Raw genomic sequence first — 16395 nt, 5'->3', positions numbered from 1 at the left:
GGCAGATGAGTATCCTTGACAGTCCTGAAAAGGTTAGAGATCAATCAGTTGCTTGTGAATAGGAAGGCCCCATTGACAAGGCTGTCTCTGTTGGGGAGATGGATGCATCCCGCTGTTTATTCTGAAGGTCATGAAACATTTTAAAGTACATAACCAACTCCCCTTATTCTGAATTCCAAGCTCATCGAGCAACCTCCTCATTATCAACCTTCCTTTATAGGTCTGCCTACAGGGAGAGAATGGCTAGTCATGCTGACCTGAGCATTCTGGCCCCAAAGACATTTTTGGCTCTCATTGTAAATGAATGCATTGGCAGAGAGGAAGCCATTTCAATTCTTCCTGCCCTTCTTGGAGCCCTCTGTGGCAGCAGGTGCCCACTCCTACCCTTTGAAAATATTGACGGGGTTAGTGGTAGTTTACCTGTAAATGCCTACAGCCCAAAGTTGGAAAGGTAAAATTGTGCTCTTTTTTCATTCACTCACGAGTTAATAAAGCATAGCCCCCCCCGTGTGTAAATTTTTAGCAAATGCAATCAGCTCTTCCTAAGTTCTTACCTCTTCTATTTTTAAATTAGTTTATGAATTTGAACATATTGTGATATTAATCTCATTGTAGCAGAGGAGTCATTGGTTTTTCAAATCCAGTTTGTGTATATGTTTCCTTCTTAGGCACTTGGAATGACATCATCCCAGGATCGAGCCATGGTCAAAAAAAAACTCAAGGAAATGAAGATGTCTCTAGAGAAGGCTCGGAAGGCCCAAGAGAAAATGGAAAAACAAAGAGAAAAGCTGAGGAGGAAGGAACAAGAGCAAATGCAGAGGAAGTCCAAAAAACCAGAAAAGATGACATCAACTGCAACAGAGGGCACTGGTGAGCAGTAACTCACACCCTCTCAGGGAGGGTGTTGATGCTCCAGGAGAAGTCCCCACCTCTTCCTGCCCTGCTTTCCTCCGAAGGATGAAGAAACTGATAATAGGGGTAATGCTGCTCTAGGCAGATGAGGAACCATGTGTTGAGTAACTGCATTTTCTGCAATAATAGGATGTACTCTTCATTTTAACCTACTGAAACAATCCCAAACCACCTCTGGTTGATTAACAAACCAGAGATCTCGTTTATGGGAGATGCAAAGTAGCTGTGTTTCTCTCTTCTCTTACCAACATCTTGTGTTGCGTTGGGTGTGTTGTGTCACTTGGAAAACCAGCATGACCTTGCCCAACAAGAGCATGACACACCCTGGTGTTGTTAATGGAGTGCCATGAATTTTCAGTGTGGGATCCTGAAACTGGGCATTTGCGTAGATATGCATGGCAGAGAGCATGCTGCCATGAGATCTGGGATCAGTACTTCTAGGGCTACAGAATCTACTCCAGTGTATGAGAACAGTTCCCCCTCAATTCTGTCTGCACAGGGAGACATCCCCTCTGTGGCAGCATCAGTGCTTGACCACATAATTACCTGCTGAGGGAAAAAGCAAGCAAACTGTTCTGCTTGCTGGGCATCAGAAAGAGAGAAGAATCATAGTTATTTGTTAACTATAGAATAAAGCAAAAGCCTTAAGAATGTGGATGTGGATATTACCTTGGGATTCTGAGGGTAACATCTATCCTCCAGATATAGCTGAATAAAGAAGAAAAAATCAGACATTAATGCAGCCATGGGATATGGGGATCTGTTGTTTACTTTGCTACTGCTGTGCGTTCAGTATTTCAGCAACACTGGCAAACATAACACAGTTCCTTTTTCTCCCCCAACAAATTGAACAGGAAATTGATTTTTAAGGAAACTGCCATTTTCAGGTTTCCTCTCCTGAGGAACATTCTGGCAGGTCTTCAGCCTGCCTATGTCACAGTCAGGAACTCATCACATATTTTCTACTCAAGATTTCCCAAGTGGGCTCAGTTAGTGTTTTAATAAATGTACTTTTAAGAAAAATAGAAATAACAGTTAAAGAAGATTTAGATTTGGGTAGCATCAACCAGAGAACCAACTTTTTGAGCACACAGAATGTTCCTGTAAAGGAGAACTGTCAGTTACATTTTAGAGATGTTTTGAATGGTGGTTCTGAGCCTTTCTCTTCCATACTTTAGAGATTTCCACTTTACAGTTAAAGTTTGTTTAAGGCAGTACATAGGATACACTTTAGTAGTGGAGGAATTTATACTTATTTTAAAGCCAGTATTAAGGATTTCAGTATTTCACCAAATTTAAGTCAAGTGCAGGAGACTGGGGCAGAAAGAGGACAAAATAAAGTCATCTTGAGAAATTTCAAATTTTGAAGTTCTTTGGTTTGTTTTTTGTTTTACTTTTTATGCTCATGTGCCTGGTTCTCTTTGCTGCATTGACTCTAAAAATGATGTCATCCGCTTTCCAAGAGACAAGTTTCAAAATAAGACTTGAGACAAAATGAATTCTTGGACAAATATTTTACTTCCTTTGCTACGTGGGGGTCTCTGCTCTGTTCCCAGCACTGTCCATATCTTCTGCAGGAAGTGTTCTATCTGCAGAGCTTGGGGGAGGGATTTTGAATATTACAGGTAACAGACACTGTGGGGGACCTGCTTTTTATAGCTCCATCTCGTATTTTGAACATTGTGATTTATTTTTTGATTTGATTTGATTTATTTTGCTTATATGAATGTCCAAGTTCTGGAATTGTCTAAACTAGAAGTTTATTACCCTCCTCTTTCTCCAAGGTTATTTCCTTTTTGGTGCCAGAGTATTGTCTGTTAAGCCTCAGCCCTTTTGCCACTGGGTACAGATCATTCAGTCCTCAGAAATGCTGACACAAAGTAACATCATGTTTTACAATTATCAAAATCACCATTATATTTTTCTGTCTATCTTCTTTTAGGGTATGATAATGAAACTGCCATACTGGATGTTTTATTAATATCTTGAAATGTCTGGTGCTTTGCTATTGATTAGTATCATGAGAAACCAGGAGCCACTATTAATGAACTACAAAATTTGGCAAACCTTTTCTAATACTAAAAGACTAAATTAGTAAAAAATCTGGTAATACTAGTGCTTGCTATTGTAAAGTTTTGGCATTTCTACTTATTTTTGGGAAAAAAGTTATCTGGATTACACTGGAAGTTTTACTGTATTCGTTTCAAGAATGGAACTAGAAGGATGATTATCCTAAGTTATGTTTACACTTTGGTAACATTTGAAAATGAATGTATATATTGGAAATGTCTATAAGTCTGTGTCTTGGCACATAATTTATAATCTATTATATTGCATTTTTAAATGTCTTATAAGTATTCTTTATTATAACTTTATTTGTACACTTCTAATGTTTAGATCAATCTCCAGCTGACAGTGTTATAAATCAAATTCTTATTCCTCAAATCATTTAGTTTGTATTATAACTATTTTGATTTTTTTAAGTTAAATTATAGTAATTTTAGGTCTAAATGAGTTATTTTAAATTTACTACTCAAAACTGCTGACATTATAAGACACTTGATTTAATTGGCCACAAAGGATAAAATGTAAATTGGTATAAGAGTGTGAAAAAAAGTGAAGGAACTCAGATCTTGTGAACATTTTATTTTCCTATTATTTCTTTTATTGACTATAGTGCATGATACCTAAATGAGATTCCAGTGTGTTGCACAATTCCTGCTTTAATGCTAGTGGTTTTCATTGTCCATACAATTGAAAACAAAGTTGTTGCTTCATGAACCTTAAAGATGTTGCAGTTTTTTATTATCAGAAAATGAACGAAAAGGGAATATCTGGTTACTATGAGCTATATTTACTAAAGGACTGCTCAGTGTGACTCTAAGAATAGCCAAAAGTGCTTGGGGGCATAGGTAGTGCTTTGTGGGGAGGCGATGTGTGGTGAGGCCAAGCTGTAGACAGAGAGTGTGGTGCGAGCCCTATCTGGGTCAGGGTTTTCCACTAAAGGATTTGAGTTTTATAACAAGATTGCTTTGTTTAAGACCATTTCCCTTAAGGTAACTCATAATTCATGTAATAATTTTCTCATTCTTTTTACGAGAGTCAGAAGTTTACTTCAGAGTGTTAAGTTAGGGCAGAAACCTCATTTCGTACATTCTAACACCCTGACGAAGAAGGTCCACCATTAGTGTCATGACAATAAAGCTATGCCGTGGCTCTCATCCTTTAGCCAGGGTTTATGTTGATTTCTCACCCCCAATAGCAAATAAGCCTTTTTAACTTGCGACAGTTCATGATGGCAGTATGACAAGTGCTAGTGCCAAACTCAGCTTTCGGTGGGCAAGAGGTGGAGAGCTCTACCTTGTGCTCCTTTGTTGTTGGAAACAAAGTGGTAAGAGGACGAGTGAGGAACCAAATTAACCCTTGCCACTGCCTGTGACCTTATAGTCGTCTCTAGCCTGAAATCTCAAAATACCTCAGGCTCAAGCTACAAAAATGGTTGCAGGTTGTTTCATCTAGCACCTCAACCTTTATGATTTTTGCTGAGGACAGAGAATTCTCATCTAGGTTCTTTGTGAAATAGGATTAACATGTGTTTGAAAATTACATGTAAACAAAGGTAAATAAAAATTGGCATTCATATAGATATTCTAACTCATTTATAAATGTTAAAGATTATATAGACTAAGCTCCAAGAGAGGAGACCCACTGTTTAACAATAGTGTTCAAGAAGATTCTAAAGGAAGGTGCCCCAACAATTCTGAAAGAAACATCTGTACTTTGGATGTGTTGTGGCGTAATGTCCTTCATTACAATATGATGTTTAAGAATTACCAAATTCCATTTGAGCTATTAAAGGTACTCCCAACAGAACTGGAAATGAGGGGCACGTCCTTTTTGTGGATAGCAGTTCATGTCACCTACTCAATTCTAAGCCACAGTGCTCTCTGAATGAAAAGGTAAAATGGAAAAGAAAAGTCCACTCTTTTTGTATCTTTTCAAATTTACCTTTAATCAAGGATCTACCTGTGCACTGTTCTAAAGCTAAGCATTTAAGAATGGGGTTCAAAAATAAAATGTTCATATTTTCTACTAGAATTGTTTTCATTGTGGTGAGAGGTAGAGGGAGAGTAAATTCTAAGAAAGCAGTGCTATCAGAAGTCTGATGCACTTCAGTGATTCACTCCTGAAAACTAGCCTGGGAATAAAGGCAGATTTTGTTTGCATTTGTCTTTGGTATTTAAAGTCTCAGGAAATTTAGTCTTGGTCCAAAACACTGGGGAAAAAAATAACACCAGACAAAACTCATTTGAGTAACTTGAAGTAGCAGCATAGAATAGGCCCAGCTAAGAAGCTGGAGGGGAAAGAAAAAGCCTGCAGAATCAATTTCCCCCTGGTGAGTGAAAGCATCAATATCTGTTTACAGCAGACAGAGGCACCTTACGTGCTTGTGCATGGGTGTCTGTGTGGGTTTGTTGAGGGAATGGTTGTTACTTGGAGGTTCACATGTGTGAGCTTGTGGACTAAGCACAGCCTGTGACTTGCTTCCAGGTCCTCAGAGTGGCAAAGAAAAGAAACGCGATTTCCAATCCTTGGTCCTACCCCAACCCCCAAACCACTAGGGATTCAAAATGAGTAAGACATAAGGAATGAGAGAACAACAGACAACTTCTCAATAATGTGCATGCCACTTGTGTAGGTGTTCAGAACTACATATGTGTGAATATACCTTCCATCTTACACACACATTCACCCTGCAATCACATCGCATAAAAAAAATATATTGTACATGGAACTTGGTAATGTCAGTTAAGAACCCAAGCTGTAATCATAGACTTATTGCCACTTTTTGTGTTGTGTATATGTTGGATGGCTCATAGATTTTAAGAGATTTTTTAAATGTAAGTATTTCTACTAAATGCACTTATCCTTCTACATGTTTATATATTTTGGTAAAATTGATTTATTAGATATTTGTTATTTTAGTAAGATAAAATTTCCTCAGATGTTTGGTTAATGCTTTGATGTCAAGATTGCACATTGCTAATTTAGAGCTCAGAGGAAATTTATGCAACTTTGGGCATTTTCAAGTGCGGGCTGCAGTTTTCCTGGCTGAAAATTGCACTGTGTGTTCTTATGCATCTGCTCACACTTCTAAAATGACATAATCGGTAGCTGTGATGCTTAAGTCACTGGCTACTGGCTCTCTGATAGAAATGTTGCCACCATATGACCATTTACTTACTTCTTGTGCCGAGTAATGGCATTTTGTGCTGAGTAATGGCATTTGGTGGTCACCAAAAATAACACAAGTGGTTGTCAGTGTGATTATGTTGTTGGAAGGTGTACATTTTTATTTCTTTCAGCTATTTTATTTATACACTGAGGTTTTCTGTGAAGGATCTAATCATTCATTCATTTAAGAACAATTGGCTAGAAATAATTAAATTAGCTTTAAAAAGTGGGAATTAAGAGACACTCCAGCTAGATAACACCTCCCAACAACATCCAATTTAGTTAGTGCTTAGTGGAATTTTAAAAATGTATATGTATATGTGTTCCTGAATATTATTTAATGTCATAACTGCTGCTTTTGTATTTTTTAATGGTGTTGCAATTAAACCACTAGTACACCTGCTACATATTACTAACAAAGCTGGGCAGCTGAAAATAAAAGAGAGAGAATAAATTCTGTTCCACTGTAAGAAGTTTATTTTCATCTTTCTTTATATGTCACTAAAGGAAAAGAGTTGCTTGGAAATAATTTCAAGTCTGATAAGTATGAATAGCATGTTACCTGAAACTTTAATTTGTACACTCTGATGTCTGATCATTTGCATGGAAGAGACAATAGTGCCACGTTTGAATTGTTCTCTTGTGCTTGGTTAATATGTACTTCTCTAGATTATTCTGTTTCAAATGACATTTCTTACTCTTTGGTTTTCAGAAGCATTCAAAGCAAAATATCACAGTGATCCTTTGTTTTCTGACCAATCTAAAAATACCTGTGATTAAATTTAATTTGTTAGTGTAAATACGTTTCTTGCCAATGAGTATTATTGTTGTTAGACAACGAATGCAATAAAAAGAAATGCTGAGCTCTGTCGAAGTAATTTTTTTTGCCCTGTTCCATTTTCACTTTCAACTAAAATGAGCCGTGACTGGATAAACCTGTATTAACTGTCAAAACATATCTATCAATCAAGAGCAAACTGCACATTTTTCATGGAAATGAAACTAAAAATAAGTTTTAACTCTGATAAAGTGTAAATTGGCAGCTGGAATTACATTTGAAAGCACAATTATGGAACTGGGCATAAAGTTAAAAGAGCCAAGCCACCCGTGGGAGCCCCTCACGCCCCTTCTGCTCCCCATCACTACTTCTCCGTCATTCCTGATACCTGTCAGCCAGGAACAGGTCTGTGACACAGCCATTAAGCAGTCAGCGTGACGTGGCGAGGGGCAAGCTAACAAAGAATCAGGTGCATTCTAGAGTACAGGGTTTTTAAAACAATTTTATTTCTAAAACCTTAAGAATTCAGAAGACTTGGCTCTAATAAGTGAGAGGTATTCATTCCATTATTTTTCTCACACATACAAATTATAGTTTATCTGTGACTAAACCTTTGGCAGTGCAAAAATTTAGATCTGAGGGGGCTGGCTGGTTGCTCAGTTGGTTAGAGCATGGTGCTGTTAACATCAAGGTCTAGAGTTTGATCCGTCTACCGGCTAGCTGCCAAAATGTGTGTGTGTGTGTGTGTGTGTGTGTGTGTGTGTGTGTGTGTGTGTGTGTGTGTGTGTGTGCGCGCGCGCGCGCGCGCGCACAGAATGCTTACTAAATGGTAGGCACTGTGCTATGTTAAGTAAGTCAGGAAGAGAAAGAAAAATACCACATGATCTCACTCGTGGAATTTCAAGAAAAAAAAAGTGGTTCTTATAGCAGTAGAGAGCAGAGGCCAGGGAAGATGTGGGGGAGGAGAAGTGGTGGACTAATGGGTACAAAACTATGCTGTCTACCCTAAGTGAACCATTGTGCAATGTACATGCATTGAAACAACACACTGTACCTCACAAATATGTAGAAGTAAATGTTAAAAATTTTAAAAATAGGCTAAAATTAGATCTGGACATTACAGAATAAATTAAGCTGTTTTTCTCTTTCTTGGAGTGTATGTTATAAAATTCCTAACCGAGGTATGTCCCTATTTGAATGATCTTGAGTGTATGCTAGGTCAATTGGATAGCGTTCTTTTTGAGGGATAATTTGCTTGTTGTAGAAAGAACAGAATATGGTCATTTTATTGAAGATGTTGTGGAGGCTAACTGCTCAAGAGATTTCTTTTTAAAGGAAATATGGGATTTTTTCCCCTGAGCACCACACTCACTGATAGTTTCAAAACAGTGTTTCAGAGAATCCAGCTTCCTGGGTTGTGAACAGCATCTCCAAATAATTGACCCCCATAGGGCAAATGACATGCCCACTGAAATCATGACTAAATGCCAATCCCGATGTGAGGAAACTGTTTTATGATACAAACAAAATGTTCGTTTATTACTTTCAGTCAGTGATCTTAAACTGTTAGTGGTTCTTAATTTATCAGCAAAACATTTTCCCCAAAATGCTAGACCATCATCATGACAAGTGCCTTAGAAAAACTTTCTGAAGTTTCTGAAATGACTGCCTTAAGGTCCCAAAGAAATACTTCAGCCTGGAGCTTTTACCTTCAAAACAAACAAAGATAGGTAACCTTTATATAACAAAACGATAGAGTCACGTTTTCTTCCTAGTCATGTCCCTCAGAAGATAGCTAAAAGGTAGTTGATCTTTTCTATTTGTTTACCTTTCTATTTTTTTTTCTCCATAGCAAGTTAGAATAGGACCCCTCCCCACCCCCCTTCCCCCACCTCATCAACAATATAGCCTCTGGGGACACTTATCTTTACCTGAGTCAGTTATGGGCTTCATTCTTTATCCAGTCATTGAAGTGAACAAACTTCCTCTTTTCACTAGGTCAGAGAAACTAAAATGTACAATTTATGCCGAGACAAGACACTCAGAATTTTCAGGTGTGACGACACCCTCAGGAATTGTAAGATTTCCTTCCATGCCATTGCTACAGGAAGATTGAAAAAGTGAAGAGTAAAAGGAGAGTTGTCGTTATCTAGGTGGATATTTACTGAGAAGGCTTCACTAAAGTGGAGTGCCTGGAGTTGAGAGGTGACTTTAGTGTGCATCCAGTTTGCCAGCAGGGGGGCAGGAGTTCCTGAGCGAGTTCTGACCACACATGAGCTTGTCCTGCTCTCCTGTTTTCCCAACAAGACACAACAAGGCGGCAATATACTCCTGTGCTTTCAGGGAACACATGTCGGGGAAGTACTTTCGGCATTATACAGTTAAATGATTAGGACCTGACAAATGACATAAATTTAGCCATTGTAATGCAAAAGACTTTTATTAGTATATAAGGGTTTTAAGTATTGCAAGATCGATTGGATATCATCTAAAAAAGCCTTACACATCATATCTGCTCCCAGTTAAACTGCACCTTCATGCTTCATGATATCCAAATTTAGGGTCAACATTCATTGTTTAGCTGAGATAACTGAGTCCCCTTAGACTGTGGCAAGCAGTTGAAATGAGGGACTCACAGTATCCATGGCATGGGTGCGAATCAGCCTGTTAGAGCCTACAGTAAAGAGCTTTATGGAACACGGTGCCAATCAGCAGTTGCCCTTTGTAAACAGAGGCAACTGTACTGCCTTGCAACACTGTGCCATTTTCTGCATAAACCACTGTTACTTTGGGTTCTTCTGTTAGAATGTTCTGGATTCGAAGCACCTATCAAAGAAATAAAATTAGGTTAATATCTTTCTAAAAGTCATTTAAAACAACTTTAAGCATGGGGTCATTTATCCGTATGAAGACAAATCGCTTCATATAACTAGATAAATCATATTTTGTTCCCAAATTACTCTGCATTTAAGACACCTGTTTCATCATTTGTAAATTGACAGGTTTAAAGAAACAGAGCGCACAAAGGCCTACGGGGACTAGGCAGGACAAGGGAATGAGCAGCACAGCCTGGGCATGATTAGGGAGCAGTGGGGATGACAGCAAGTGTGGAGGGGGAGCTGTAGCTCAGCACCCGCCAGACTGTTTCCAGGCTGTAATTCAGGTCCTGTTTTGTGTCTTTTCAGATAAGCTAAGAATTTGGATGTTTGCATTTAATTCCTTGTTTTTTAAGTGCAGACCCCAAAAGAAAAATAAAGTCTCAAAAAATTCACATCTCTCTACCACACTCATCCATTCTTCTGAACCGAAGGTTTCATTTCTAAATGCATGAGATTTTATAAGTTCGGTTTTCTTCATTTAGTCGAGGACAAATTTGATTGACTTATTAGCAACAGTGTTGTATCATGTTAAGCTGACCATGTGAAATAGCCAATATTTAATCATTCTGGCTGACAAAAATAGCAATGCCACATGATTCAACCTAATACGAGGAGCACTACCCGGAGGCAGGAGACGTGGGTCATGTCTTGGACCTTCCACTTACTGTTTGTTTCTCATCTGTAGAATGAGATGAGTGGGACTAGATTATGTCTAAATTTCCTTTCAACTCTAACTTTCTATTATTAAGCTTTTAGTATAAAATACAGTGACTTGAAGAAAGGACACCTACATCAGAAAAACACCAGTAGGGCAGACTAGGAAAGCTAGTGCCTAGATATAAAATGGTCACTGGGAGCATTCAAAATGACCACTTTAAAACAGCTGGCACCAATGACAGTTGTCTTAGGAAATTGCCAGGACATTAACATGTAGTAGTTACTTGCAGGGAAATAGTTGATGGTGCACCTTGGCTTAACTAAGCCTCTGGTTAATAAAACAAAATTACTTCTATACGGCAGTGCACCACATAATAGATTGTTATTACTTTTTGCGATTCCTTACCAGATCCATCATTAGAAAGGAAGTATTTTTTCCAGAACAAGCCAAGTCCATGCTATCGCAAATGACCCAAGTTCACCAAATGAGCTAACAAGCAAGAACAAATTAGAATCTAATGTTCTGCTCAGTTCTGAACGGTGAACACTCCACAGCATAAATTTCTTCAATTCTATTAAACCTAACATTCAGCAATCCTAATAGCTAAAAACTTACAAAAGTCACAAAAGATTGCCATTAAACATGATCACAATTATCCTGTAAACCTAGAGATAAAAGGTATGAGAGCCATGATGTAATTGAAAATACACATTTGATTTTTTTTATTTAACAGATAAGAGCCTTAAATTTTTTTTCTGTTGGACAGGTGGATGGATAAGACTGACTCTTCAAACTAAGCTTTAAAAACACACAGTAATAGACATATGTCAAAAATGATATCATGTAGTTTATGTAAATAACAAGTATAATTAGCACATACTGAAGACTCAAGATAGAAAATACCAGGTAAGATAAACATTCAAACACACAAAGTAGGTTTCAAATTCTTACTTGCACTGCCAAGATAGTCTGCTGAATTAAGACCATCCACAAAAAATGTCTTTAAGTACTGTAACTAAGATGAAAGAAGAAATCTTCTAAGGTAAAATAACTCCAGCGAGTGATTTCCCTCCCCATTCTGCAGGGAGGATGGCCAGTTGTGCTTTACTGTGAATGTACTGACACAGGAAGCGGGAGTCAATAGGAAGGCAGCTAACGAATGAATGATTAACCCGTAGCTGTGTGGCACCATTACGCTTTCTAACTATTGTAAATTCCCGAGTTGGAGAAACTATAGAAATAAAGGTATGGGTCCTGTCTAGTGCTGGATCTTCTCACCCCGGCCCTCTAGGCCCACTCTCCATTCTGCCCTGACTTGCACTGAGGTCACTTCGAGGGGGGCTTCCTTGCTCCCCACTTCCAGCAGCAGCAGCAGTAAAGGATGGGAGGACTGAGAGGGAGGTGGGGTATTTACTCTCCATGCTTCCTCCTTCAACCAGAGGCCAGGTTCCCCCAGCCAACCCTCTGTACACACTGCTGTCCCCATTACCTGCCCCCTTGCTAGCCCTGGGGTACTGCATCATCCCCTGCTGAGGTCCCTACACCATGCCCACACCTATGTATAGAGTCCTTTTGTTAAACTCCCCTCAAATTACCCAACTTAAATTACTGTTTCCTGCCTAAACTCTGACTAAAATACCTCCAAAAGTTCTTTTTCTTTCTGATCATTTGGATCATCTATCCATGTCCACCCCCCCACTTTACTTCCACACATAATGGAGAATTATATTTTCAACTGAAAAATGGTGGCTGGGAATTAAGTCACTCATCTGGTTCATTTTTCAAACCAACCTCTGATGCGGGAGGATTCTCCGGGTCATAGGAGAAGATTTTCACGCCATTGGGATGGCATCCAACCCAAAGGTCCCCTGTCACTGGATCCACGGATATGTTATCCACAAGTGTGTCAACGTCGAGGGACTTCCAAGATTAAAAATAAGGAGAGAACAAAAGACAGGAAGTGAAAAAAATTGAGAGGCGATGAAGCAGTAGGTCGGGGAAAACTATCCTTTGTCTTCAGTCACAACCCTGCTGCTCCCAGGGACACAATTCTGCCCCGTTGCAATAGCACTCAGGGGATTCCTCTGGCCTTCCGTCTATGCTAGTATCTCATCAGTTTCCAGGACAGACGGGGCAGGGGGAAGATCCGGAAAGCCAAGAAAGCCTGTTAAAAGTTAGATGAAATCATTTGGACTAACATCTGTGTGTGAACCGAAAACTGAAAAAGAAGAAAAGTTTTAAGCAGAGCATAAAACAGTTCCTTCTAAAATGGCATGTGCAAATGATATTTTTATAAGCATTCAAGAAACAATCAGGAAATGTAGATTCATTTCTCATGAGAACATCGACGAAAGAGAGGCTCTTTCATGGCTAACCATAGGCTGTGCTGCCAGAGAAGGAATGATCACCCAGGGTCTAATTTTTGCCTTGGAGTTGAAGAAAAGTATGTTCTTTGGTTTCCTGATGTTATTCAACTCCCTGTTCTTCTACTGCTTATTCTCTAAATATAAGTTGCAAGTGTGTGATGACTGCAGAGATTGCCGTAGAGGCTTTGTACCAGGATCATAAATAATACGAACGATTCTTCTTTCCACCATTCATCATCTTGGCTGCCTTCTACCGGGGAGAAATCCCATCTATTTGTTTACCTCTAACTCCCAGTTGGAGAAACAATATCTATGATGGACCTCGGAGGCCGGTGGACCTCAATGCCCAAGACCCTGTAAATAACTAGTTGTGACTCCTTGCAAAGGCCAGAGCATGGGCAGGCAGCTGCAGTGAGCCAGAGCTTCCTCCTGCTTCCTCTTCAAAATGAGAGCTGTCCCCTCCTGCCAAGGGCTAGGAGGGCTCCAGCATCACGGCAGAGCCTCATCCCCACCTGCATGCACAGGCATCGCTCCTTCTTACCCAGGAAACAGGCAAGGTTAGCCAAAGAAGACGGCTGAGCAAGCAGCCCGTGGTCAAACTCAGCCCCAGGCTTTCTCTTTCCCCCAGACTCCCATCCGTCCCAGTGTCATCACTCTACTTACTCGATACATTAATTCCTTTAAATGAAGAAAATATTTGTCTCAGGGCTCTGCTATTATCTTTGGAAGGGGTACAGCCAATGGGTAAATTCCGTGGCAGATGAAAGCGTGCTGAGATGAGAGTTGGGGGTGGGAGTGGGAGAAGGACACAGAAGCCTGGGGTCTCTCATTTAACACGCAATTGCTGGGCTCCCTCCTGTGTGGTGTGCAAGGAGCTCAGCACCTGGAGAGCGCAGAGTATCTGGCAGATATGGTTCCTGCCAAGGAAGAGCCAGCCGCCCAGCAGGAAGCCCATTCTGGGTTCAGAAATGGACTCTTGCCTTGCAAATAAGTAATTCCTAGCTGTGCTAACTCACTGAAATGCGCATGTGCATCACATCTCACACTCCTACAAAGCCAAGTGGAAAACTTTACATTTCTTGGTCAAGGAAAGTTAATACATTATTCTCTTTGGGAAAAATTGTATTCTCTGTTAACAAATATCCCCAGTTTTAGAGATTGAAGCTCATCGAAGTGTAATTCATTGACTGAGTCTTGGAACTGGTCGGGGAGGGAAAGGAAGAATTATCTTTATTACAATAAAACATACATCACATAAAATTTGCCATTTTAACCATTTTTAAGTGTACAACTCAGTGGCATTAAGGACATTCACAATGTTGTGCAACCATCCCCACCATCCATCTTCAGAACTTTTAATCATCACAAACAGAAACTGTCCCATTAAACTCCTTCTCTCTTTCTCCCCCAGCCCCTGGTAACCACCGTTCTACTTTCTGTCTCTATGAATTTGCCTATTTCAGGTATTTCATATAAGTGGAATCATACGATATTTGTCCTTTTGTGTCTGGCTTATTTTACTTAGTGTAAGGTTTTCAAGGTTCAGCCATATTGTAGTACCTATCAGAACTTCATTCCTTTTTAAGGCTGAATAATACCATTCTATGTATATACTATATTTAGGCAGGACATAAGCCCATCCACACCTTATCACAAATTTTAAGATTAGCCTCAGTTAGCTTATCAATTTATTGACACTCCCAGGTATTCATTAACTGCTGTTAATTAATATGATCCTCCAAAAGAAGGAAAACTATTACAGTGGGGAGGGGGAACCTCTACTGGGTTGTTACAATGGGAAACGTGCAAGGTCTGTTGCCAGGTTAGCAGGCGCTAAACCTGAAATAAGCCTTGCCTTCAATCTTGCCTTGGTGGGAGCAGTGCCCTGGAATTCTGTCTTTAATGCATATTGGATTGGGTTCCATTCTTATAAAATTACTCAACTTTCAATAAACCAAAGTAGCTATTGTTATAACCAGAGTTTGTTTTTATTCCCTCAGCCTGTACGTGTGTGTAAAATTCCGTTTTCCTTCAGCTCATACCAAACTAGCCCTGCCAATGATTTTTAATGTCAAACATGATGTTACATTAGATGTTGCTTTCTGAGGTAATTTTCTCTGGGTGAGGCCCCTCATGACAGTACCTCAGATGTGCTGACGAGGACAGTCATAATAGGCGGTGACAGGGCTTCGTGCTGTGGGCGTTCATGGCAGGAGAGCAATGTCTGTTGTTTTCCAATGTCTGCTTTCATAATGCTCTACTTTGCTCCTAATTTTCTTTGCTCTCCTTTTTTTTTTGCCCCTTTTGACCCAAACCTTCAGACTGGACCAGAATTGGTGGGGGCAGAAGGTGACCCCTGAAGCACTCCTGGCCCCACTACATGAATTTTACCAAGTATTTGTCACATGCCTACTAGGTGTTGGGAACATTCCAGGAACAAATAGAAACAACCTGTCCTTGTGGAGCTTACACCCTAGTGGGGGAGTGATATAATACAGAGGAGAAATGAACTCTATTGTGAGTTGGGAATAAATGCTGAAAGGAAAAATAAAGCAGTAGAGGAGATAGGAAGTAGGCGAGGCGGGGGAGCAGAGCTGCAAGTTTAGATTAGGTCAGGTCAGGAGGGGAGGCCTCGCTGAGGCGGCACTTTAGTAAACACTGGAGGGAGATGCAGGAGAGAGCCATGGAGACAGGACGAAGATCCCTCCGAGCAGAGGGAAAGAGCCCCAGTCCTAAGTCCAAGTCATGCCTGGAGAGCCCCAGGAACACCCAGAGGCAGGAGGGGTGACAGGTGGTCACACAGCAGCCACTGTGAGCATGTGGGCTTTGTAAACACTGTGGAGAGCACTCCTGTATTAAATACAAATTGAGGCTATGTCTCGGCTGGTCCATCAACACAGGGGAAAAGCAAAAGGAAAATAGAGAGAAAGGAGAGGAGGCAGGAAGGAAGAAACAAGGGAGGGAGGGAGGGAGAGAGACCTGGGGACACAGTGCCAGGCTTAAAATTCACTAGCGCAGAAAGAGTCCAAGTTTCTTCGGGGAGACGTGTGGTTTGCTGTTTCCCACCCTGCGACTGACAGTGAACAAGCACATGTGATGCCGATGACTCTTAATAAAGGAGTGAAAAATTGCTTCTCACCCATTCCAATTAGACAGTCCTATTTTCCTCACTTTTAATTTCACAAATCAATTAGAATCTAATTATCACTCTGCAAACTTATAGTGTTAATACGTCTTACCTTCAATGGAGTTAAAGTCCAATTAGCATGCTTTTCATACACATGGATCTTATGAGCCAGCAATTCAGCTATATAGACATACCTTCAAAGAAGAGGGAGCTACATCAAAGTGCTGGAAGTAAAGCAATTCCAAAGGTTTTGGTGAAGTTGTAATAACTCTTCCTAGGGAAGAGCTGTGCTTAGGGACTGGAAAATAGAACCCATCTCAAAGCACACTAAATTCTTTTTTTTTTTTTTCCTTTTTGTCTTTTTCCGTGTCCGGCAACGGATCGCAACCCTCAGTGTCGCCCCTGTACCGGACCGGGACCGGCAACGGGATCGCAAACCT

The 16395-nt window shown here is 40.1% G+C and overlaps 2 protein-coding genes across 2 annotated transcripts in view; one reads left to right on the top strand and one right to left on the bottom strand.

Annotated features, from left to right (window-relative positions):
- The window catches only part of PPP1R9A (protein phosphatase 1, regulatory subunit 9A), a 117696-nt gene extending 110671 nt beyond the window's left edge, over positions 1 to 7025 (top strand). Inside the window, exon 17 of the mRNA XM_008589724.1 lies at positions 669 to 7025. Within this exon, the coding sequence (XP_008587946.1) occupies positions 669 to 881 (213 nt within the window). The 3' untranslated portion in view covers positions 882 to 7025. The remainder of the gene's footprint in view (positions 1 to 668) is intronic.
- Positions 7026 to 9113: 2088 nt separating this feature from the next.
- PON1 (paraoxonase 1) overlaps positions 9114 to 16395 on the bottom strand; it is a gene marked incomplete at its 5' end in the record, with an annotated part of 20843 nt that continues 13561 nt past the window's right edge. The window contains 3 exons of the mRNA XM_008589723.1: positions 9114 to 9751; positions 12254 to 12382; positions 16068 to 16149. Coding sequence (XP_008587945.1) covers positions 9593 to 9751; positions 12254 to 12382; positions 16068 to 16149 — 370 coding nt within the window. The remainder of the gene's footprint in view (positions 9752 to 12253; positions 12383 to 16067; positions 16150 to 16395) is intronic.

The sequence above is a fragment of the Galeopterus variegatus genome, unplaced genomic scaffold (assembly GCF_000696425.1).
Source record: "Galeopterus variegatus unplaced genomic scaffold, G_variegatus-3.0.2 Scaffold5613, whole genome shotgun sequence".
Lineage (NCBI taxonomy): Eukaryota > Metazoa > Chordata > Mammalia > Dermoptera > Cynocephalidae > Galeopterus > Galeopterus variegatus.
The sequence above is the reverse complement of the archived record's forward strand: the minus strand, read 5'-3'. Positions and strand labels throughout refer to the sequence as shown.